Consider the following 25,946-nt stretch of genomic DNA (forward strand, 5'->3'; position numbering starts at 1 on the left):
CTTGATCATAACACTGTAAATCTCACCATGTGTAAGTTCTGTGCTTTGGATGACAGATGTAAAGGGAACACCAGGGATTCTTGTGTCATTGGGGTATGGCTCAGCTGACTGTCCATAAGGCAACTCTGGGGCTGTATGCTTTTCAGTAATAGAAAGCAATGGAATAGCCATGGTTTCTTCCTCTGTTGGATTCAATTGCAAAATGCTGGGGAAACCAGGGGTTTTAGTCAAATGTGGACATGATGGCACCATTGCTGCCATTGAATTAATTTCATCTTGTTTAAGTTTTGCTGGAAACTTAACAATAAGAAAAATCTTCTCATTCTGCTGCTTATTAAACAAGGCCTTTCTGTGTGGCGTCCTTGTTTGTATTTCGATATGTTCAGAGCTAAGCATCCTTGCTGAGGGAAAACCTGGCACACATGAAACACATGGGGTAGATGTGTATAAGCTGATCATGCTTGGTGGTCTGTTTACAACTTGAGCAGAAGGAAAACCACATGCTCTGGCCTCTTTTGGACAGGATGTCACTAATGTCACCATGTTTTTTATGTTGGAGCAATCTAGCTGGTCCTGTCCATCAAGTGTCATAGTCACATCTGTCCTCTTCTGCTGAGGTTTTTTCAAAATTGGTTTTGCTTCATGTAACCATTCTGTGCTTGTGGTTGTCATCATTGATGCAAATCCGTTGAGACTCGAAACACTTGGGCAGCAAGGTACAAAACGTATTATATTGGGTTCAATCTTGGATTTGGTTTGAGGTGCAGATGGGAACCCAGGGATCCTTGATGCCTCTGGGCAAGATGGAGCTAAGGCCAGCATTTTTTCCCCAGTTTCTCCATCTTGATTTGGCCTATTTATCACTAAAATTCTCTCCTTAGTAAGAAAATCACACAAAGTGTGTGGATCGAAAAGCCACTGGAATTTTGAGGTCCCTTCATTGGATGCACATCCTGGGAAACTGCATATTTTGGGACAAACAGGTGCAAGACTCAGCATATTGGGTTCAATCTTGGATTTGCTTCGAGGTGCAGAGGGGAACCCAGGGATCCTTGATGCCTCTGGGCAAGATGGTGCTAAGGCCAACATTTGTTTCCCAGTTTCTCCATCTTGATTTGGCCTATTTATCACTAAAATTCTCTCCTTAGTAAGAAAATCACACAAAGTGTGTGGATCGAAAAGCCACTGGAATTTTGAGGTCCCTTCACTGGATGCACATCCTGGGAAACTGCATATTTTGGGACAAACAGGTACAAGACTCAGCATATTGTATCGGGGGTAGGATGGGAAGCCTGGAATCTTTGATGCTCCTGGGCAACATGTAACCAAAGAAAGCATGTTTTGTTTGTCTATTTTAGTTGGTGAGTTGTTAATTCTTAACAGAATTTCTTTTTGCCGTCTGTTCATCAATGAACCCAGATCAGTAACCCATCCTTTTTCCTCATGACCTTCAACTGATGGACATCCCGATATGGTAGAAACTGCAGGGCACAAAGGAAGAAGGTTGACTATATTTTGGCCATAATACACTGTTTTGGGATTTGAGATAAAGGGAAAACCAGGAATTCTTGACACTTTAGGGCAAGATGGTACAAGGGAAAACATATTCTTGATTATCTTCTTGTTGTCGTTTGATTTGTCAAATAAGACCCCATTCATTGGTAGTCTCTTTAACAGTGATCCCCTTTCTGTTACCCATGTTAAACTCATATTCACAACAACTGATGGGATCCCAGGTATTTTGGAAACTTGGGGGCACAGTGTAGAAAGGCTGATGATATCTGGTGCACAATACACACTTAAGGGATTTGGATTAGAGGGGAATCCTGGTATCCGTGCTGCTTTTGGACAGGATGGTACAAGGGAAATCATAGTTTTAATTGCTCTCTCATCTCTTTCATATATGTCAGTCAGTGACACCTGCTTTTCTTTCATTCTTGGTTCAAACAGTGGCTCCTTGCTGATATTCCATTCTTTTGAATTATGAGATGATGGAAATCCTAGTATTTGTGACTCTTTTGACCAAGAGCAGGAAAGACTGACCATATTTGTCATGTCAATACCATAACTCATTCTTGGTTTTGGGACAGAGGGAAAACCAAAAATGCTGGATTTACATGGGCAACTTTGTGCAAGAGAAACAATTCCAGTCATGTCTTTTTGTATTCCATTGTTCTTTAGTGTTAACACATCCTTTTTAAATGGCTTCTCCCATAATGGCTGATGAATAATGTTCCAATCTTGGCTGTCAGCTTTCTGTACTGATGGAAAACCAGCTATAAAGGAGATAGCTGGACAAGACTGAAGGAGATTGATGCTACTAGACCCTTTGCAGATTACTGTAGGTTCCAGATCAGATGGAAATTCATGCACTCCAGTCTCTTTTGTAAAAGTTTGGTCTAAAGCTGGCACGGCCTTCACTTCTTCATTGTGAGTTCTATCTTCAATCATGGCTATGTTGATTTTTGGCAGTGTTACCCTGAATGGTTGGTGATCTGGAGCGCAGCTTTTGTTCAACTGATACTTCATTAATGATGGAAAGCCTTCAACACATGAGGTTTTTGGACAAGAACTTAAAAGGCTCATCATATCTGATTCATGATATACTTTAGTTGTTTCTTGTTTTTCTTTCAGTGAAACTGCCATGACAACAAGCTCAGTTTTCATTTTCTTACTTATAAATGGTTTCTGTTGAGGACTCCATGATCTGTTATTAGCTCCACTGATAGATGGTACGCCAGGTATACTTGATAGATGTGGACAACAGGGATGCATATCCACCATACTTAGTCCACGGAAAAGAAAACTGTTGTGTGATAATGATGGGAACCCTAGAGTTCTAGCCTCTCTGGGACAAGAAGGTACCAGTAAAACCATTTCTTTCTTGTTCGTTCCATCAACAAATGCACATCCTGGAAATATTTCCTTTACTTTTGATTGTTTCTCCCATATTGGCTTATGTTCGATAAGTGAATGTTTTACTTTAACAGGCAATTTAGATGGCATGCCAGCAATGTTTGTCATACTGGGACATGTTATCATGAAAGAGGACAGTTTGTTCTCAATTTCAGTCTTAACATAATATGGCATACACTGTGCACTAGGATGGGAAGATTTTTCATCCATAGTTTGTTCAACTAAATCTGCCTCTTCTTTTAAATGAAGAGCACAGTCACTTGTTAGAATTTCCTTATTCTTCGGTGGCTTATTCCTTGTAGGCTGGCTTTCCAGTGGGCATTCATTCATTTGTTCAGCAGTAGCAGAAAATTCAAATATGCCACTAGCTGCTGGGCATATTGGTAACAGATCTGTCATCCCAGTTGCTGTCTTTGTCTTCTGTTCATCATCAGTGTTTAACCTCGTGGCAGCACCAGGGAGCATTGGGATGTGACTGACCATTTCTCTCATTGTTTCCATTTCTTCCTCTGATGCATTTCTAGTTATCTCTGTTGTCACCTTTGGAAGCTCTTCCCATAATATGGTCCCATTTGTAGGATGTTTGTCTAACATCTGCTCAGCATTAATTATTTGGGTCTGGGACTGGGGTTCTGCTGCACCAGCAACAACTGGGCATGATGGCTGTAGTGAAACCATGTTTGGAGGTCTAAAGAGAAGGTAAATACAAAGTTTTAGTAAAAAATTAACAGTAGGAATGTGCCAAATAAAATGGAATTGCAGTAGACCATTCCCATTACCAACAATGTAATTCTACATATTTTCATTCCAATCGAGTGGTACATTGTACCTCAGTCAATCAATGGAAAAGCAGGTAGTGCTCCATTGAAAAAAATGCAACTACAATCTGTATATGATAGCAAAGATATAAATAATATATATATATACATTTTTTTAGTATCACGCATGCAAATAAAAAGAACACCACACTTGCTCCAGTCTGTATTAAAAACTCTTCACTAGAGCTACAAGCTGCACTTCTGCAAGCAAAACATCATGCCACATTTGCTTAGGTTACTATAACAACTACTGCTTTACAGCCAGTGCAGTAAAGCCCATGGGTGGGCAGAAAAAATATTTCTTATCAAGTCCTTCACAGCCGATTCCTCAAAAACTTGTAAAACTGTAGCTTTCTAATAACATAATTGTGGATTTCTTTAATTTAAGATGTTCACCCACACTGATGCAGTGGATGTTGTTATACACATCTTTGTTAACTTATTACCTCCACTGATTCTTTAAAAATCCTTAATACTCTTTTCCAAAAATCCATTGTTTCTACTGACATCTGCACCTGGCGTGGTGTCTCTGTCACTTTCTTATTTTTACTTGCAGCTCGCGCCTGTTTTCTGCAGTTGTTTTTTTATTATATTTTTTCTCATTGGTGACCATGTAGCATTACAAGTCCACTATAACCATTTAAAATAAAGCCTACCTGAAGAGGGCATTATCATCATGCAACACATTATTACAAATAAATATTTCTGACAGAAACAAATGCCACGTGTCATTCTCTCTCCCACTTACTGACTCTCACAAGTATTGAACATACCCTTGGTCCACAATGCCATAGAATGTAGTGAAGACATCCCCTAACTCTAATGAAAAAGTTTCATTTGACTCTTCCTAGGTATGACTCTGTGACCCTCCACAATGACTCAAGGGCCCTCTTCCTAGTCTTCCTGTCAGTGTATGATCTAATTTATTGATGTATGTGTTTCTTGACTTTCTCTCTGACCCATGGGGTTGAAGCAATGACAGGTGACAAGACAGACATCTTTATATTAATCTGGGAACTGCACAGCAATTTAAATCTCCACAGATGACACGCACGTCAAAAGCAAATTTTGCCATTAAAAGTCAGCCAAATGGTGTTGGAATAGTGCAAATGCAACACATAATTGCATCACTGTGCAAACCAAGGCAACCCACCTCTTTTTAACACTCAACAATAGTGGCATGTCAGGAAGGGAGTGCCACATTCTGCAATGCAAGTTTCTGAAAACAGAGTCAGAAAGCAAATGTTTCAATTTCGTCTGACATCGCAGACAGAACTCTAACTCTTAAATTCCAACCGACTCACCCTTTTTCTAGTACAGCTACTCCTTTGGCCTCTGTCCAAAAGCCCTGTTCATCTTTATGCATCTCTAAAGGTGAGCACACATCCAATCTTGGTTTTTTTGCATCAAGATCTAATCTGGCTGGAATTGCCTCACCATCCAACATCACAATCCCATCAAATCTTGAGGATGGCTGATCCACTTGAATTTCAAAACTTGATGATGGTAAATCTCTGACAATGGCTTCAATGGGATAGGTTGATGACTCAACTGTCCTTTGTTGCACATCTTGTTCATCTTGGAAGGGGAATATCAACTGCATGGATCTTTCTCTGACATTAAACCTACTAAGGTATTGTTCTTCCAATGGCAACTGATTACTCATCAATATAGATTTTTTAACTAGCCACCCTTGTCCTGACTGGTGCACATGTGTTGATGGTGCACCGAGAACAGACGCTTTCTTTGGGCAAGAGGGGACAATATTCACCATATTTGGAAGCCGGTCTATGTCAGGCGGTGGACAAGAAGGTTCAGGAGAAAGAACTGCCTTGATTCTATCTTTGTAAAGACAGTGATGCTTTTGGTGAAATTGACAGCAGCCTTCTGTCTTTACTGTCGCGACGGGCCAGCCCCCTTTAGTATCAGAAATAACTGATGCTCTTGAAGCAAAACCAATGATACTTGACAGTGTCGGGCAACATGATGTCAATTCTACTGAATTGAGATTTTTTTCTACACTGGCATCAACAGCTTGGGATTGTGAAGCAGATGGAAATCCAGGATTCAGGGCTTGTCGTGGACATGATGGAAGCATTCTCAGCATGATTTCATTGTCCCAGTGTGTAATTTCCCTAACTTTAAAATCTTGGTTAACAAACCTATGCCCTCTATTAATTGGGTTTTCCAAAATTGCATCCCTTTCCTCGAACCAGCAGTCAAATTCTTTTGTACTATACTTTGAAGGCTGACCTGGAATTTTACTGTGTTTTGGTAAAGTGGAAAATGATTTTAACATGCTGGGAGCCTCTTTAATTAAAGGTTCCACTGGTCTCTTTCCTAACTTAGAGGGAATACCAGGAATATTAGAGTGTTTGGGACATGATGGCAACATGGATACCATTATTTTAACCACTTCCTTCACTCTCAAATACATCTTTTGGTCATGTATTACTGACACCCTTCTGGGGTTTGTTAATGGGTTTTTCCACAATGGCATTTTGTCAACACTCCATTCTACTATATCAGACTCATTATAAAATCTAGATGGTATTCCACAAACTCTGGTATGTCTTGGACAAGTAGGCAGCAGATTGATTATACTTGGCATATCAGCCAATGTCTGACATAGTAGTGATGGAAAGCCTGGTAAACAGGCTGTCCGTGGACAGGAGGGCAGTATGGATACCATAGATCTGTCACAGTCACAATCATGATGGAACACATTTGGATCATTTGAATGCAAGATTAGTGCAAAACATGAAGCTGCATTTAGAATCTGCTCTTCCCTTTTGACAAATGGATTATTCCATTGTAGACTTTTATAAGACAACCATTCCTTGCAGGCAGAGGAACAAAGTGTTTGTCCAGTCTTTGAAGGCAAACCAGGGATTGCACTATGTCTGGGGCATGAGGGCATTACATTAATCATACTAGGTTCTTGCCGTGGAGCAGAGGGTAAGCCAAAAACGTTGGCATTTTCGGGGCAACTCATTAACATATCAACCATTCTACCATATTTAAAGGTATCAGTGTCTTTCTGTATCCACTGAACAATGTAAGCATGTATATTCTTTTCTGGTCTCTTGTTAATTAATATCCTCAAGGCATGCCAGTCTTTGTTATCTGAACTGTTATGGTCTTTAGATGGTATACCAGGTGTTTGGGTCAGTTTAGGGCATGTAGATACAAGACTGACAATATTTCTTGACAGCTTATGGGGGGCTGTGGGCATACCTGCATAGCAGGATATTGCTGGACATGAAGGCAACAATGCCACTGAACTGAAAATTTCTCCTGTGTCTAGATCTTGAGCAGCACTTGGGGAAATATCATGAATCAGGATTTCACATTTACAAAGTGGTTTTGCCATCACAATATGCCTGGTTATAACCAAACCTTCATCTTGAGTACTAACTGGCTCCCTAGAGGGAAAACCAGCGACTCTGGTTTTTCTTGGGCAAGTTGGAAAAACATCCACCATACTAGGATCTTGCCTTGGTGGTACACAAGCTACACTGGGTTCTTTTCTTTGTGGCACAGAGGGAAATCCAGGAATGGTTTCCTTACAGGGACAAGATGGTAACATGTTTACCATATGTGTTATGTGTTCTTTATCCTCCTGTGACTTTTCCTCAATGAGAACATGATGACTTCTCAATGGTCTATCTAATATTAATTCTCCCAAAATATGCCAGCTGTCTTTATATGTCATAAGTCTTTGTCTAAATGGCATACCTGCAATAAATGTCTGTTTGGGGCATGTAGGGAGACAATTGACCATATTTGGAGTGTTGGAAGCCTTCTGCAATTGTTCAGATGGAAAGCCTGGGACACTGGCCTTTCTAGGACATGTAGGCAACATGGCCACCATGACTTTAATCATGTTAGTATCACTGATATCTTGTTCCTGAACACAGGACAGATTTGAAACCAATGCTTCTTTTATCTGCAATGTTTTTGTCCATAGAGAACATCTGTCCCAAACATTCTTATCATATCCAAGCACTGATCCAACAGAAGCTAAACCTGGAACACTGCAAACTTTGGGACATGTAGGTAAAAGCCGAGCCATATTAGGTTCACGTTTCATAGCAGATGGGAATCCAGGAATACTTGTAGACTTTGAGCATGATGGTGTTAGGTCCACCATGTTTGCAATTCCTGCACTACCTGCATAAATAGAATTCAAATAATCTATTAACAGGGGTACTTGCAATGTCTTGCTGGGTAACGTCTGAAAAAGTAAACTTCTCTCATCTGGCCAAGCTACAACTTGTGAGTGATATAAAGATGGCATGCCAGGAATCTTGGAATATTGTGAGCAACTTGAAAGTAAATTAAGCATACTGGGCATTCTAACAGTTTCTTCAATCTGTACTTCAGAAAGTATGTTTGATGGTAAATGAGAAACAGAACTCCCTCTAGTACCCAATAAACTAAGTTCCACACTTTGTTCCTCTATTCTGACTGTAGAGCTTGGTAACACAAGCTCCTGTTTAACTCTACCATCTCTTTCACACAATGGGCTCGTATTTATCGACTGAGACACATTTTCAGTTCTCCCTTCCTCCAAACAATTATCTGAATCCAAACTACAGGCAACAAAGTTACTAGATGGAGGCAATGCCACAGATTCTTTTGTTTGATTTGATAAATCCTTTGTTGTGGGCTGCTGTTCCGAGAGACACCCAACATGAGGGTCCAATCTTGAAGTGACTTGGTCCAAGGCATCTGTGATGCTTTTGATTTTCTCATCTACATCAGGTACTGAAACAGTAGGGTTGTTTTTTAGAGTGCCTCTTTGTGACTCCTCCCACAGTGAGTGTGTTGTAATGGACTGTTCTCCAGACTGAGCTTCTTGAATTTTGTTCACCTCCATTGAAGAAAAAGTAGAACTGGTGTCTCTGAGAAGAGATGGCACTGAGGCAGTGATGCTCTCATTTCTGAAGGAGTAGAGTATACCAAAGATTGATGTCAGCACAAAAATACTGATGCACTTAAGAAAACTCTAAAGGAAAATCAAGGTATTATTAATTGACATGATTTACTTGTATATTGCTAGTGCTTACATTGATAGGAACTCATGTGCATTTTTGAGACTATGTAATGGGTAGGCATTAACTAACAGAACACCATGCTACACTTACCCAAAATCCTTAGTTATAGGTTCTTTTTTGTGGGTCAGTCCTATCCTTAGAATTGGTTTTGTGTCAGAAGTTGTAGCAGTTTCGTGCAAGTGCAACAAAGGTCCCTGAAGTGATTTGGAATTAGATTGGGGATTAAAAGGAGAATGGTGTGTATGCTGAACAGACTCAGGTTGGGTTATTGGACTCCCTAACTGAATGGGCATCTTAGACAGGTGACTCCTTGATGTAACCAGAGGCTCCTTGATTGAAGTGGATGTTGGATCATGAATATCAGGGTTTTGCTTAGTTCCAGACAAGTGGGGAGGAAGTGTTTCCTGGATGTTGGGGTATATCCTTTTCACTCTTGATTCTGTCTGATCCGTCTGTGTTTTTGGCATCTCAAAATATTTTAGCCCTGGGGCAATGGGTGATCTGGGGCTAATGGTCAGAAGTGAAGCAGAGCTCTTAGGTCTGAGGGATAAACAGACAGTAGGATGTAAGGAAAGTCTCCATCACAGGAATGATGTCACACCCAGGCCATAGTCACAATGCTGAACAACTGTCACATTTTATCATAAATCATGGAAGAAATGACCAGGTCTTGGCAAACTGCACAGTGCTAAATAAAATAATAAAAATGTAATACAATAATACAATGACGGAAACTTATCAGATCTGACACTTGCTACATCAACATGACTTGGACTAAGTTGTTTTTTGATTAAATTTGAATGCAAAAAGAATTACTATATGCAGAGGATATTTCATGCACAGCCAAATAAGCAAGATTATATTTTTCTGCAGCCTAGAAACATAGTCATAAGCAGTGGAGGCTACAAGATTTTCAGGTGACAATAAAGGGGTATTTCATTAGTTATTCTATCTAAAAGAAATTGTCTGCCATAAGACATGAAATTCTGAATTACAAATACATTTTCACAGATGTGCATTTCAAATATTCTCTTGGCAATTTGGCAATTCTGGCAAGTGTTTTACTTTTTCCCTTGAGTCCTATATTTATCCTAGAATGTTTTCAGACATTCCCTGAACCCCTTCAGGCTAAACAAATGACAAGTTTGTTTGTAGGCAAAAGGCAGAACAGTTTTTTACAGGTTTTTCAAGATGGATGCCACTGGCTAAACCAGCTCAGAAAGTCCCTACAAACTATCAATAGTTCCATCTGTTCAAAATTTAATCATTGCCAACGAATTGCCAAATATTAATGTTCTACTTTTATCCCGTAATGCTTTCCATCCTATTGAAGTTTTTGGTCAGTTTGGTGTTTTCATTAGGCCTAGAATATTTTCTTTATTGTGACCTTATTAAAATGCTTTTTATACAATATGATAAGTGAAAAGTTCCTTTCAAACTATATATTTTTAAAATGAACATAGACCCTGAGACAAATTTTTATTATGATTTCCAACAATGAAATTAAAAGGATGATGAAATTGCATTTTTAGTGTAACTTTGAATATTAAAAGGGGTGGAGGAATTGTATGGTCATTAAGATTATCATTGTGGGGTAATTGATAGATGGGTAATATTGAGAGTGAGTGTGTGTGTGTGTGTGTGTGTGTGTGTGTGTGTGTGTGTGTGAGACAGAGTGCTCGTCTCTTGACATAAACTGACGATCACACATATTCAGTTATTTATTGATGATGATTCTTTAGTAGTGAAGAGTGTTCTTATGAAAGCTTCACCCACTGATTAGGGCTTACTCAGTTGTCTAAAGCGTACTGCTATTCATGCTGAAATATTTCTCTTGAGTCATAAACTGCAACTCATTAAAAACATTTGACACCACAAATTCTGGTGAGTATTTCCATAGCAGCCATGCCAACCACACCATTCCTGATAAAAGAAAAATGGCCTCATATTTACTCACCCAGCTGTCGTCTTAACAACCTCAACTCCAAAATGCAGATCTCTTTTCCGATCTGAAGCACTGGACTTCTCAGTCATTCGGCTGGTTGGGATCCTTGGATCAGGCGCTAAGCAACATAATATAAAGTTGTAGTAATTTTATATACAGTAGATTTCACTTATTTTAATTCACATCATTTTGTGTTCATGCTCACTTGTAGGTGTGGTGCACTGGTCCTCTTCACTCAGTGTGCTCAAATGTCTTTTGAATTCTAAAAGAGAAGAAAATATTACAAAAATAACCAGTAAGTTTGTTTATATGGCACTACAGAATGAACAGTGCATATTTTTACCAGCAAATAAAAACAACCAGCAGAGAGAGACGTGAGATGTATTTGGTCACTTATTTTATTGCTCGGAATCATGCAGGAACAACGTGAATCTTGTTCCTTTTTGATTCTGTACCTGAATCTTGGTCACTGGGGGAGACTATGACAGTTTGGGATGTGTGAGGAGGAGGAGGAGGAGGAGGAGGAGGCCCACAGAGAATTAGAGCAGAGGAAGACCTTAGAGGAGGAAGTGAGGGCTCTATAACAGGGGTGGCCTGGGGTATCCAGGAAGGAACAAATCCATACCCTCCTTGTGGTTTCTGTTCCAAAGACTGATCAATGGGCAGAGAGGATGAAGCTGATGGGGAGGAAACTGATGCATGGTGGGAAGGAGAGGAAGAAAGGAGATAGGAGGGAAAGAATGGAGGGAGGGATATCAATAACCCAAACTTTGAGTATGCTTTCCAAAATCAGTTCAGTGAGCATTTTCTCCAATGTTAGTGCATTTATGTGTCAAGTAACAAATAACAAGAGTAAAACACAGTTTTGTAATAATGTTAGCTGATCTGATTATTAATGTGGTTGTATTAATTTAGCTTCACACTTACATACTGACGTGTATGCGGGTGAAGCTTGACAACAAAACCAATGAAAGTTGTCAAGAGACTGATCTCGGGTCAGATCACTTTTACAAATTTAAATGCTGAAGTAGTGAGGATGAATCAAGGCAACATATAGTATTGGTAAATTACATGTAGGAACAGAAGACAAGGTAGTGGGTTTAGGTAAGAGCAGAAAAATAAATGAAAGGAACAAAAGTAAAACAGGGAGGCTGAGGGGGATCAGTGAGAGAGGATGTCATGCTAGAAAAGAGCAGCATTACATGGCATCTCTATTCTCTGCTTTTTCTGCAGCACTGCAGGCTCTCTGGGGTCACTAGCAGAGAGGTGAAGAAACTTTGGAGAGAGGTTTTTCTGTGCTAGAGGAGCCTGAGATTTAGGAGGCCTCCACTCACTCTGCCAGGGAGCTGGAAAATAGATGACAAGGAAAAGAACATGGGAAGATCGAGATACATGGCAACAGGTTCGTGAAATGAAAAGTATGAACTAGTATAGTAGGCCACACTGTATCTCTGTCCCTGTACCTGTCTCGGGGGCGGATGGTAGACTGGTGGGTCTGGTGAGGGCTGAACCTGCTGCCCCCCCAGATGTGGGGCGAGTTTTGGGGAGTGGAGCAGGAGGTGGTGGAGGTATAATAGGAAAGGAGGTGGGAGGAGCTGATGAGGAGGAGACAGAAGAAACAGAAGGAACGCTCTGTGCTCTCCAGATACTAGGACATGCTGAGAGAGGAAGATGGGAAAAGATGGTAAGAATAATTCTGCAAAAAACTTTTAATTTGAAATATTAAACGTTTAAAATCATTTAATATACTGTTTTTAAGCTCGTAACATAAAAACTCTCGAGACCTCCAAGAAGCAGGGCTGTGAAGCAGCTCCTCCAGTAAGTGTAAGGAAGCTTTCAATTGACTGGTCCAAGGAGGACTTCTAAAACAAGTTTACGATAATGTTTTGCGAAAATTTCATAGAAAGTAATCCGAATGTAAGACCCAAGGCAAAGTATGCAAAACCAGGTTAGGTAAACAGTGTTCACTGGTGGTATTCACAAGCTGGAAACTGGGATAACTAGAATTTCAGCCTTCTAGTGGTTTGTCTCCACACACCAGTCAACTTGCAAGAAATATTGCTACCTTTCTGTTCCTGTGTTTGATGTTGAATAACGGACAGAAACTTATTATTGCTAAGTGAAGATCACATCATTTTATTCTGTAGGACAGGTTTGACAAGTACATGACCTGTGACCTTTGACTATCAAAATCACCAAATCCAAATCCATTTCTAAACTGTTGCTGGGATATTGAATCCATGAGCGTAGGAGGAGGACAAACCTGCAACTAAAAAACGAAATAGTCTCTGGCTACAGCCATCAACGGTGCAGAAACATACATTTTTAACTGTATCTTTTAATAGAAGCTCAGGTCTCTTTGGCACTGATCATTAACACAGAAAGAGCCTAAAAGTAGTATTTTTGAGCGTTGGCTATTTTAACGGAAGTACAAAATACCTGTTTGTGAAGCACCAGGGAAAACAGGGGGGTGGGGTGATTGATCAGAGGGTGTAGCAGAGACAGAAGAGGTGAAAAGGGCTTCAGGAGAAGTGCAGCTAGAAAAGAACTGGGCCTCCGAGGCCTCAGCTGGATAGGAGTCACTATGGAAGCTATGGGGTCTACGAGGAGCTGAAATGGGCACTAAAAAGAAAGGAGAGGCAGGAAATGGCAGAAAGGAAGACATTTTAAAGATATGAAAATGTCAAAAGAAACTAGAAATACATCAAATTTAAACAGCCAGTAAAACTGTAAACAGAAACAGACAGATGCAGACAAATACTTTGCTTTGGTAAAATATGGCTTATATGTTATTAAATCCACCCAGCTAAGAGTCTGTAAATCTGCTATTAAATCTGTCTCACACTAAGAATTATACATGTATTACAATTGATTGATGCACTTTCTAGATACTTTGTACACATAATATATATAATATCCCTAAAATAAAATTAGTCATTGCTGTTTCCATACAATATAGACAGACTTTCATTTGCAAACCACTTGACTTCTCCAACACAGATCAGAGCATAATGTGAAAACAACAGAGTCTGAAAGTGCAGTTTATTTGACTGGACCTCACTGGCCAGGCAACCGCACTGTCTGGCTGCCGATGGAGAAAAAACTAATGTCAGACACATTCCTGAACACACATTTACAGTGACTATGGAACACTGCTGTGTAGATGGAACATTTCAGACATTTGCCAGATTTGCCAGTAAATCTCACATGATGGAGGAATCATTTGTCGGCCTGGGTGAAGCTCAAGGATTCAAAATGAGGACATTCAATTTGTTCCTTGGCAGAGATATGATGGACACAGCAGAGGGTGCCTCATTCCAATTAAACATGTGGATCAGATTAAACAAGTATGGACTACAAGTTTCACTGAACACATACACTGACTTCTTATAAGAAAAAAAGGAACCACAACTGTTTCAGTGGTTAAAAGGCATGTGATCTTAAGCCTGATTAAAGTGTGACCAAACACTTAACTGTAGATATTTTGTCCAAACCTCAAGTGTGACTCTACAATGCAGAGAGGTATTTCTTTAATATCTAACAAAACAATCTGATCCAAAGAAAAAAAGAGACCACACAGGATGAGGAATATCTGCACACAGATACCTGATCCCACACTGGGCTGGAAGATTTTCGGAAGTGCAGGAGGGTGAGCACGTGTAAAGGCCGGTAATGAGTAGGCATAGGGGGAGGGTCGGGCCTGCTGGTTAGTGCTTGGTGGTCGTGTGTGGGTTTGTAATAAAAAGGATGGAACAGAGGGGTGTGGGGGTTCAGGCAGAGGAGGATGGAATGGGGCCGAGATGGTGGAGGAAATGCCAGAAGTTTTGCAATCCATCTCTGGGTCAAAGATAAGACATGAAATGGACAGGGAAAAGAAGAAATGAAAGAGTGGACGGCTGAAATGGGAAGTGATCATCAGATTAGTCTTCAACACAGTAACTACAGACAAGAGAAAAACCTTCAAATTACATATCTGATTTACATACTGTATGTCAATATCATAAGTCCTCAAGATGGAATTCTGTGACCTATCAGGATCCAAACAAAAAGGTGGGAGGGTAAATCAGGAAAAAGGAAAATACCTGTGGGGCCTGATTCAATTGCAGGCCTCCAAGCCAGGTCATGTATTCTTGCAGTAGAAAGAGCAGAAGCTGTTACAGGAAGATAAAAGGGTACAGGGCACAGAAAGATTAAAAGAGGTAAGTTTTAAATAGGAAGCATGAGAGGAAGCAGCATTTGGGAAAAAAAAACATCGGGGGAATCGTTTTCTAAAATAATTTATCATCAATTACTAGTGTTGTGATTGATAAATTAAGAAAAATGTTCAATATATTATGCATTAAAATACCAAAAAAGAAACTTCTTGTGGGACTGGAAATAGACAGTTGTCCATTTGCCCACTAAATATCTGATACCGAATCCACAAGACCATCCAATTTCAATTCAGTTTTAATTGTATAGTGCCAAATACATTATTTCAAGACCTTATTAGAGAGAAACCCAACAGTTTCCACAATGAGTAAGCACTTGGCAACTGTGCAGAGAAAAAACTTGAACCTAACCTCGAGGAAGATATTAATGCACCATCAGTGTGTGAGTGTGTTTGCTAGTGAAGAGCTGTATGAATATGTGACTCAATGTGATGCAAAGTGCAAGACTATAAAATACATAATCTGCCAGTAATTACTTTGAAATATAATCTCAGATTAGTACTGTTTCATCTCAGATTGTTTGTTAATTTCCTGCAACCAGCCCAATGATCCTCAAACGTGTGCCTATTCTTACCAGAAACATGAGCAGCAACGCCAGTGCCGAAGCTGGCCCTTCGCTCCTCTCCAGCCTCATCATCGCTGTCAATAAAGTCGTCCAGGTTGCCAATGTCACTCTGTTTCATACTCATTAGACTGGCCAAACTCTGCATGTCCTCATCCCTGTGGGGGGAGAAAAATAATTGTCTTACAACTTTTATAAAATATCATTATTGGTCGTTTTACTGGGCTTTAACTGCTGATTTAAGTTCTGAGGTACAACTACACAGTTTTGAGGCACAACTGTTTTCAATGAATGTTACGCTGCTGAGTTGATGGCTTACGTGGCCTTCCCCTCTTTGAGAAAGATACAGGACAGGTTGAGTTTCAGCGTGCATTCCAACACTTTGACAGACAGCGGTTTGAGCTTCAGTGTTACATCATACTGGGCCGGCGTGACACTGGCAAACTTCTTCATATTGACGTCAACTGATGCCAGCACCTTCCTGCGGCCTTTTGTCTCCTGTAGAATAAACCAAATGGACACACATTATTGAATACATTTTATCTGAGTCTAGCAATTCAAAGTTTGTTCAATAAATTAAATGAAACCACAACCAAGGATATCACGGACGGACCAGACTCACATTTTCAATGACAAAAGTCCAATCTTTGTCTTCAAACTCCTCTGCAGTGGGTTCCTGTTGAAAAGCATGATTGCTTGGTGTCTAAGCCATGTCATTTCAAATCCAGATTAAATTACTAAGCAATTTCACAGAAGGATTCCGCCACAAATAAGAAGAGACTTGCCTTGAAGAGTGTGACAGTGACGTCTAAACTCTCTGGAACCTGCCAAATCACCAGGCCTCTGTAGGGGTTCTGAATCCCAGGCTGCCAACTGTGGAGCTGGCAGAAAACATAACAGAAACAAAGGATTCAATCTCCAAAAATGTTGGCTCATTTTTCAATTAACTGTCTTTAAACCTCTGCACATTTGAACTGCAAAACTAAAAAGATATTTGATCATCTTTAACCTTAAAAATCCAGAACAGATTTCATAGTATTTGAGCACTTTCTACTCTGAGAGTCATGAAAAGAAAATTAGCTATTATATGAAAACTTGAATTCTGCTGTATGTCTCGTTTTTCTTTGCTTTAATACCTTTGTGCTGTGACGTCGACTCCTCCTGATCCACACCACTCTCAGTTTGTCTGGTTGCCTGAAACCACAGAAGACCACAAATAACATTATTATATCATTTTTTCTGCAGGTGTGTGTATGTGTGTATGTGTGTGTGTGTGTGTGTGTGTGTGTGTGAGTATGTGCTCGTCTCTTGACATAAACTGACGATCACACATATTCAGTTATCTATTGATGATGTCTGATCATGATCAGGTGAACTGTGTGCAGGCAAAATGTTGGACTTTTTTTTAATGTGTTTAAATAAGTGTCTCATCAACTCCAGAGTGAATCGGACAAACACAAACTCACCATCAAGTACTGTAGGTGTCCTAATAACTTCTGTTTGGTGATAGTGTTAATTAACATGTAAAGTGAGCACAGGTCAGCGGGGGAGTGAGGAGGGAGGACATGCGTCTTACAAATCGCTTTTCGAATCTTGATGATCGCTCAAAGCAATTTACAGTACAGTCTAAAGTAAATCATTTCTGCGCACATGTTAACAGATAAGAGTGTCTACACTGTCTGAGTGAGTCTAAAATTCACCCACTCACACACACACATTCATACAGTGCATCTATGTGCTGCACTTATCTCTATACAAGGGGCAGTTTGGAGTTCAGAATGGGGAAGACTGGGATTGAACCATTAACCTTTTGGTTTGATGTACCACTGCTCTAACCCCTGAGTCACAATTATGACTGTTTCCTGGCATTTTTTGAACACATAGCCTGACCTTTATTCGAAGAAATACAATTGTTATACCAGAAACCTCACATAGCAGCGCCACTGCCAGAAACACTTCCTGTGTGAACAGACGACCGGGACATGCAGCAGAGCAGAACGTAAAAAGCTGTCTGATAGAAATGAAGGGAGCAGCAACGACAACTGAAATGGAGTTATTGCCATTAATGGTAAAATATCTGAGTAGGTATATTGTATATCAATCTTGCTGTAATCATAGTCCATGATCAGCAACCACCACGATCACGATCCATAACCACTATCCACAATAAGGATCAACCGTCACGATCCACAATTATGATCCACGATCAGCTGCCACAATGATCCAATATCCCGATCTCTGATTCACGATCCACTGTCATGATTTATGGTCCGTGATCACAATCTACCATCCCACCATCACGTCGTTGCAATTGGAATTGAATAAATCGCCGAGCCCTACCTGCGAGCATGAGGATCACCTCTCTGCATCTAATGTGTTGAGTGAGTGGCATAATGGTAGATGGAGACATGTGGCAATACTTTTGGATATGCACTGCAATTTTGAAATTCTATAGCTATAACCCGGGGAGAGGTGTATGTTTGAATGTTTATGTCCAAATGATCTGGAACAGACATTAAACAGACTACAATGGGAGCCATCCCAGTGCAATGCCAATAGAGACTATGAGCTGTTTTAACATGAAATAACTCAATACATATTTCTTACTCAGCAGCAGCAGCATAACCTGGTGGTAGGAGTCAATTGTAATTAATCAGAATTATCCTTTATCAAAAAGCCATAAATAAACATAATTAATGGATGGATGAATAAATATGACATAGTAAAAATTTGACATTGATGCAAATCATCAAATACCAGCTGCTTCAATACAAAACAGTCTGAGTCAGTATTGTCAGCATTGTCCTACAGGTCCAACTGTCATGACAACAGTGTGCCTGTAGGCCTCGTTCTTCTGTCGCATGACTCTGACAACCAATGTTTGAACTGGAGAAAAAGTTTGTGAGCAGCAGATGAGTGAGAGTGAGACAGTGAACAGAAATAGACGCCTGCGATGCTGATCTCAACCGGTACTTAATAGCAATCCTACACCTGCTGCACTATTTATCATAGACATGTTGCAACAGGCTGACCTACTAATGTCCAAAGTGTTTTTTGCTCACGTAGTCTGTAGGTTAGTGGTTTGTAGAGTAGAGCCTCTGAAGACAGAATAAATGTCATATACTGAACATACTCACATCAGACTCAGGGCTTGTAAATAACTGTAACTGTATAAATATGTGTTTGGTTTCATCAATTTGAAGTAAGAGTTGTTTTAGTATTAGCACATAAGGCAGGGTTATATGATGTGAGCGAATTTTTTGTGCAAGCTGTTTGATACTCCACCGTACTCTGAATGTAGGTGGTTTTTGCTAATCAGCGAAAGAGCGTCCATCCAGCTGATCCACATTTTACACATTCTTGTCATAGCCTGTCGTAAACACAAGTGCATTGTTTGTGATGTCACATGTAGGTCACCAACAAATGTATATTCCTGAGACGTTTCAAATCCCAACAAGTCCATGCTTGTTTTTAGGACTTTACAACAACCTCACAACAAGACTGCAGGAAGTCACTGAGTTTAAACTGCTCTGTTTAGTGTAGTGTACAACACTATATAAACACTGGGAATGCCTCCCTGAAGAGTGAATCTGATGTGTCATTATCCTCATTTTTTAATTATTGTATATTCTCCCTTCTTGCTATGATGGCTGGCTTCTCCCTCCAGCTCTGAGTGTGGCTGTTTGGATGTTGTTTAAACCCATCTGATTTCTGACATACCCACTTTCAATACTTTTCTAATTTAGACCTAAATCCTCTAATATTCACAAGGGAAAATAGACTATATATATATATATATATATATATCATATAATATGCGCTTTCCAGTGCGAGCCACATTCACCCATTCACACATTCATACAGCGCTACTATGTGCTGCACTTGTTCTATCACACATGCTGATAAAGCCATCGTGGGCCATTTGGGATTCAGTATCTTGCCCAAAGTCACGGAATGCAGACTGGAGGATCTGTGGAACCAACGACATTCTGCTCTACCTTTTGAGCCACAGCCACCAACCCATTAAGAGAAAGTAATACTTACTGAGTCATAATTACAGGATAGTAAATCAAAATGTAGCTGTATTTATGTACAAATTCTTCTGAGATAGTAGTCTATATTGTGACTTTCTATGTAAAATGTTTCAAAAAAATCAGTATTACGTGAAAGATTTTCAGAAATCTAGAGTTTATATGAGGGGGGAACGGAAAAATGTTTGGTGCGCCATCACGCAAGGTGTTGATCATTGTGGTGAAGCTAGAGCTCTGGGTATTGGCCCAAAATAATTATATATATACTGATACTGGGCTAACAACCAGATCCTTAGGCTGCAGCAAAAACAGAGAGCAGGGGCCTGGGGCCAGTCCACCATCCTCCTGTAGTCTTCCAAGTAACAAAAGAGGACTGAGTGGGCATTTAACTAAGCACAGTGCCAACAGTGGATGCAGGTCTGGCTTGATGGAATGTTGACCATCTTCTCCGGGCAAAGAAACAGCAGCAGCTGTAACTATACACACGTTGGTACACGAACGCGTAAGGGATTCACAACTCAAAGATCCCTCCACACCCAAATGTCAAAACAACCTTAAGCAACAAATTATATTGTGCTGTCTATCTTACGTTCACAGTCCACTCTCATTTCATTCTTGCATATACATTTTATAGTCTAATACTTTTTGCACCTAAGGGGGAACATACTGTATGTAGGATCAATACAAGAGTGGTTAAATACACATTATAAAAGTAACAGGAACAAAAACATGTTGAAACTGGTCACTGCGTATAATACGTCATGAAAAGTGCATAAACAGAGTGACAGGAAGGTGGGTCACTAAACAAGCCAGGGCTGGAAGATTGGAAACACATGGTGAATGTTCCTTGCGTAATGATAATGGAATTAAAGGAACTCCTGCAGTGCCAAGACTGAAGATGTCAGACGGACAGCTAAAACACTAACCACGCCAACACAGTACAAGAGATCACATCGTGAAATGCACCAGTACCTTCCTATATGCATGCAGAAAATAAAAAAGTGATGCAAATTTCCTTTTTCTCCTGCCTATGAAAGAATACTTCAAATTAGGGCTCAACATAGAACCTTCATATTCTTTTGGCAACATCCAAAATGTGATCTGATATGAAAACATTCATGTATTCAAAGTTGGTTTCTTGTTGATTGGATCATTATCATGATGGCCGCTGATTGATATACAATATGCCTACTCACATACTCCACCATTACTGACAATTACTCACCCATCCATTCATCTCTATCCGATTATGGATAAATACTTTAAACGTTGACACACCTTTCCATTATGATCCGATGAGACAAATTGTGATTTCCGAATATGAGATACACAAATAAAATTGGATTGATTCATTGTTGACTTACACTATGTGCACAGCTTTCTCTGCTGGTCAATGGCCATTTTTTCAGTTTCTTTTGTTGACACCATCACACTGAAGCTCTTTGCTTGAGGGTATTTGAGAGTACATCGAAAACAACATGAAGGAAAGCCTGTTCCTTGCTGTATCCATCTAGGCCTGTCTTTCTGACCCATGACCAGACAGTGATGAGCAAAATGCAAAGATTTTAGTGACCTCAAAAGTATAAACCATGTTCAAACTTTTCACTGTGAAGATAAATAATTTGTCTTCTCTTATTTAAATAATGACAAAATATTTGATCTAAGAAGAGACTCCCATCATCTTCCTCCTACTCTTGGTTGTATCCAGACTTTGGTTTAACGACCAGGTATATGTCTGGACCGTGTGGGGTCGAAATTGAACACGTTTACTGGAAAGTATCTACACCCTGCTGGAAAAGTTATGTAGCTCGATGATGCAATAGTTTACTTAGCATATTTATGACATCATCTCTTCAGCTGGTTTCAGCCACTTTTCTGTTTGCTACATTGTGCTCAAATATACAATACTTTAAGAAAGACAAATGCACAGTGAAGCTGTTCTTGTAGACATGCAGTGGCTGAGGTGTGGCTGCGCTGACGAAACCCTGATGACAGCTGTGCTGTGATTTCAGCTGTATTTACCGGTAAAAGGATCACTCATAAAGAAAGTTAGACGCTCATTCACATCAGTCAGTTACCAAACATTCACATTTAAAGGGTTAGCTCTTCTGTAATCTCATGGTAGGTGTGTCCTGAGGCCCCACATCTAACGGGCGAGGCAAGTGCATTTGCTATTTAAACACCATGGGGGCTGGCCAGGGAAATAATAACTGCGTCTGTCTGAAACTAGAAAAGGAACTTAGATCAAGTTTAATGCTGTACTATGTTACACCAGATTAGTTGTCATTGCCAATTACTTTTTCAATTCATTCATTATTGACCTTGTTGAAAAAAATGATAGTAACCAAGCCCCAAAAGCCAATTTTCTCTCTTGACAAACTACTAACTAATACCCAACTGTCAAAATTGTTTTCCTGTTGATAGACTAACCAACAAATTCTTTCAGCACAAGTGAATAACACTTAGAAACCAGTGGGTGATAATGTGATAGCTGAGTAAAATGGGTAACTACTCCACATCCCCCCTGGGCACTGGGGATCCCTTCTTATGGGGGGGGGGGGCTTGACTGCCACATTGATCTGAAATCCTGGCTGCGGCCCTGGTGGTGCTGATGGTGATGACCACATCCTCCCAGAGGTTATCATTCATACCAACACATCTTGGTAACACGACTCCCGGTGCGCAAGGAGCCATATATCACATCGTGGCAACGAGTCCATATAAAAACAACAGACGCGGAAGTAATGGGGGCGTGCTCCCGATTAAAGAGAAAGATGCCGTTCTCTCCTTTGATCCGATCTACTGATGAAAATGCAGACTTTATGAGAAAGATCCAGACATGATCGTAAATATCTGTCACGAGGCAACTTTCACGGACACCTCCACACTTCACCCTCCGCCGCCTCTGTGCCTGTATATCTATGTAATAACGGGATAACAACACATTTCACGTCCAAATCATCCCTCAAAGGCCATTTTGTTTCGTATTGCGCACACCATTCCGCAGAAATGATTCAATGTGACTATTTCTGCGTGGAGTTCGGTGTCACGGCAAGAAGACGACACGGCTCTAAATCCATTTAACACACACAGCGCGTGTCCAGGAAGTCAGTGGAAGTGGAGAGACAGTGTCCTACCATTTATTAGTGCATTCTATCACCAGCTCCTGGAACGAAGCGGCGAACTGGAACTTGGAGGCTCTCTTGCCGACCCGCTGGAGCCGCTTCCACACAGACGTCATGGTCACACTTGTGGGCTCATTCTAGCATCGACGTGAACGCGTGTCCTTCTCCGTCCGCCAGAGGAAGTGGATGGGAGAGACGGTCCACCTGCTTCTCTGACAGCTCCTCTCCTCGCCGGGGGGTCCGACTCCGCTCCACGGTCCGGTTACACAACACACACACACACACACGCACACACACACCTCCGGGGCAGAGCCGCGGCTGTCAAGCTCACCGGAACACACGACGGCAACACCGAGGACTTTCAGAATAAAACCCCTCGCTGAGGGCAGCGATCAGCTATAAATTGTTGATATGAAAGATTTTATTTAGGAACAAAATGAAACCCAGAGCTCTCTCCACAAACTGAAAGACTTAATATTGTTGCCTAAAACAAAAAACAATTAAAATCAAAGTTGTGAATTGAAGATTATTAGTACTTATTTAATCCAATTTGATCAAAAATCCCCTTTTTTTCTAAAGTTACAAAAATCGTGTATACTGAACTGGTGAGTCAAAAATTGATTATTAAAGTTTTTGTAAAATTTGGTCAACTAAATGTATTTATTTTCTAAATTGAAGGTCAATACTTCCTGTTTCACCGAGGTTTGTTATAGCTGGCTTGATGTAGCCCAAATAGTTTGTGGGCAATATGCTGTACAACATTTGATATAAACAATAATAGAGAAATACTGTAGATATGTGATGTTGTAAGCACCAATCTAATGATAGGAACAGGTTACTGACCTGAAACCCAGAACAGTTGATGATCTTGTTTTAATTCAGACAAGGTGTTTATACCATTGGGGTTACATGGACTTATTAGAATACACAACTGATAACATTTTGGAATGCCTCAATTTTTCCAACTGTTATTTAAATTCACATTATTGAATGTCTCGATACCTGCAGGGATTGCTTGTTTCATCTTCTAAGGCTTAATTTTAAGAAAACAGTCATTCCTGACTGAAACAGTATTTATGTTTTCTACTAAGTTTATATAATTTGGGTTTTTGCTTCCTGAGAGTGAAGCTAGACACAGTGAAATACCATTTCATCCTTGCCTAAATCAGACTGCTGCAGATGACTCATCTAACTCAATGAAGGCTGTGACATGACAGATGTAGGCACAAATGCACTTAAGCCAAACAGTGATTACTGTGTTCCCATGAAGCTCATGTTGAAGGTTATTATCATGGACTGAGCACAGAACAGAACTGTCGGGGGAAGTTTTCCCTGTCATGAGTCCCTGTCAGCTGGAGCGACTTTTCCAGTTTAGCTCTGAGTCTATAAATAATCTGAGACACAGAGCAGCTGGTAATATAATGTTGCATCCTAACACAGACACACACACACACACACACAAAGGGGGGGACCTTGTTTACACTCTGGATGATAAGCATTCATTTAAAGATTTCATATCAACAATTTATATTTTCATTTCATCTGTCTGTCTGTCTGTCTGTAAGGAAGGCGGGTGTTTTTCTTGTGACTCTGGGAAGCACAGGGTTGACAATGAATTGTTTTTTAATCTTGATCGTTAAATTTCATCTCTTGACTGTGGAGCACAGTTTTCTTACTAGCCGTCTTGACAACTGGGTCACTCTCTGAATGTGTTCTTATCTGGTTCCAAACATTCAATACATTACAGGGAGGAGTGTTTACATTAGTCTCAGTTATCATAATCCTCATAAATAAGACTTTGTTGCATTAGGAAGCTGTCATGGTCCACTGCTTTTCTCACTGCACGCTGACATAGTCAGAGAGTAGAATAAACATTCTTCTCCACAGCTGCAGTGTGAGATACAGCTACACTGCATGAATGTTGAGCTACATGACACTCCTTGTTGGCAAACAATAGATGTATGAATAATGATAAACTCAACACAGAAATACAATTACACAATTATGTTTCCAGCTCTGCTGTCACGTAAGACAATTTTTTATGTAGTGTCTGTAGTGCTTCAGATATGCACAGAAATATATATTAAACTTGAAAATGTGATCTAGGGAATGTGAAACTTATTTGGTAAAAACAATATGAAGAATAGGAAATGTATAAAGTTACAAATCATGTAGGGCTGTGAAGATCATTAAAATAAGTATAATCATTTGTGAGTACAACATAGTAAGACATGCGGTAAGTAACACTGTCACAACAGAATGCCCACACAAAACAAACGAGTACGGTAAAAGGAGGATTCTCTCCCATCTATCTAGTAGGCTAATAATCAGGCAACTAAAATAACTGGAAAAAGTTAAGTTGATAAAAACTTAACTCTGAAAAAGTTGGGATAGCATGTTACATTTCAAATTAAAACTGAGAACAGAGATTTATAAATCATATTCGACTCATGACTTTTTTTTTCAAAATAAACACTGATTTCACTTTTGATTCTTGCAACATCTTTCAAAAAAAGTTGGGAGAGTAAAGCATATACCACTTTTTAATGTTGCCATTCCTTTTCACAACAGTTAAAAGATGTGTAGGGACAAGACACCAAGTGGTGAAGTGATTCAGTTGTCATTTTGTCCCATTCTTCCTGCAAACAAGTCTCATGGTGTGCAACTCCACGCCACACATTCTCCATTGTGGTCAAGTCAGGACTGCACGTAGACCTGACTAGCACCCCCACCCTCTTCTTCAGCAGTCATGCCTTTGTAATGTGTGCAGAATGTGGTTTTGTTGAAATATGCATAGATGTCTGAAAAGAAGTCGTCTTGAAGGCAGCAGAAGCTGCTCCAAAATCTCTATGTACTGTTCGGCATTAATGCTGCCATCACAGAAGTGTGAGTTACCTTTGCAAAGGACACTGACACAACCCCATACATGACAGACACCATGCGTCCATTTCTTTCAAATTGACCTGAAATACTGACTCATCTGATCACAATACAGGTTACCACTGTGGTATGGTCCAGATGCCTTCGAGTCCAGAGAAGTCGACGGTGCTTCTGACACAGTGAACATAAAGCTTTCATTTGGCACAGTAGAGTTTTAATTTGCATTTGTGGATGTAACTCTGAGGGATCAGAGAGCACGGTTAGTTCGCTTAGGCTGGAGCCCTTGACTTTTACGCATTGAATTTCCTCCAGATTCCTTGAATCTTTTAATAATGCTTCGACCATGTAGAGGATAAAATATCATATCCTATCTTTATTTTAGGAACACTGTTTTTAAA

At 40.1% G+C, this 25,946-nt stretch overlaps 1 protein-coding gene across 10 annotated transcripts in view; it reads right to left on the minus strand.

The window, feature by feature from the left end:
- Window positions 1-23,018, minus strand: part of ehbp1l1a (EH domain binding protein 1-like 1a) — a 36,550-nt gene extending 13,532 nt beyond the window's left edge. For 2 of the 10 annotated variants that reach the window (XM_069519280.1, XM_020100181.2), the window contains exons 1-18: window positions 22,681-22,991; window positions 16,649-16,706; window positions 16,298-16,393; window positions 16,135-16,188; window positions 15,832-16,010; window positions 15,525-15,670; window positions 14,822-14,890; window positions 14,346-14,576; window positions 13,179-13,361; window positions 12,203-12,397; window positions 11,942-12,085; window positions 11,195-11,431; window positions 10,945-11,001; window positions 10,752-10,857; window positions 8,885-9,334; window positions 5,039-8,680; window positions 4,888-4,953; window positions 27-3,604 (exon numbers count right to left, since the gene is read on the minus strand). In XM_069519280.1, the coding sequence (XP_069375381.1) occupies window positions 27-3,604; window positions 4,888-4,953; window positions 5,039-8,680; window positions 8,885-9,334; window positions 10,752-10,857; window positions 10,945-11,001; window positions 11,195-11,431; window positions 11,942-12,085; window positions 12,203-12,397; window positions 13,179-13,361; window positions 14,346-14,576; window positions 14,822-14,890; window positions 15,525-15,670; window positions 15,832-16,010; window positions 16,135-16,188; window positions 16,298-16,393; window positions 16,649-16,706; window positions 22,681-22,784 (9,595 nt within the window). In that variant the 5' untranslated portion in view covers window positions 22,785-22,991. Of the gene's footprint in view, window positions 1-26; window positions 3,605-4,887; window positions 4,954-5,038; window positions 8,681-8,884; window positions 9,335-10,751; window positions 10,858-10,944; window positions 11,002-11,194; window positions 11,432-11,941; window positions 12,086-12,202; window positions 12,398-13,178; window positions 13,362-14,345; window positions 14,577-14,821; window positions 14,891-15,524; window positions 15,671-15,831; window positions 16,011-16,134; window positions 16,189-16,297; window positions 16,394-16,648; window positions 16,707-22,680 lie in introns of all 10 variants that reach the window. The other 8 variants (XM_020100183.2, XM_020100184.2, XM_020100187.2 and 5 more) reach the window with 8 other exon arrangements.
- Window positions 23,019-25,946: the final 2,928 nt, after the last annotated feature.

Source organism: Paralichthys olivaceus, chromosome 22, assembly GCF_024713975.1.
Source record: "Paralichthys olivaceus isolate ysfri-2021 chromosome 22, ASM2471397v2, whole genome shotgun sequence".
NCBI classification, from domain to species: Eukaryota; Metazoa; Chordata; class Actinopteri; order Pleuronectiformes; family Paralichthyidae; genus Paralichthys; species Paralichthys olivaceus.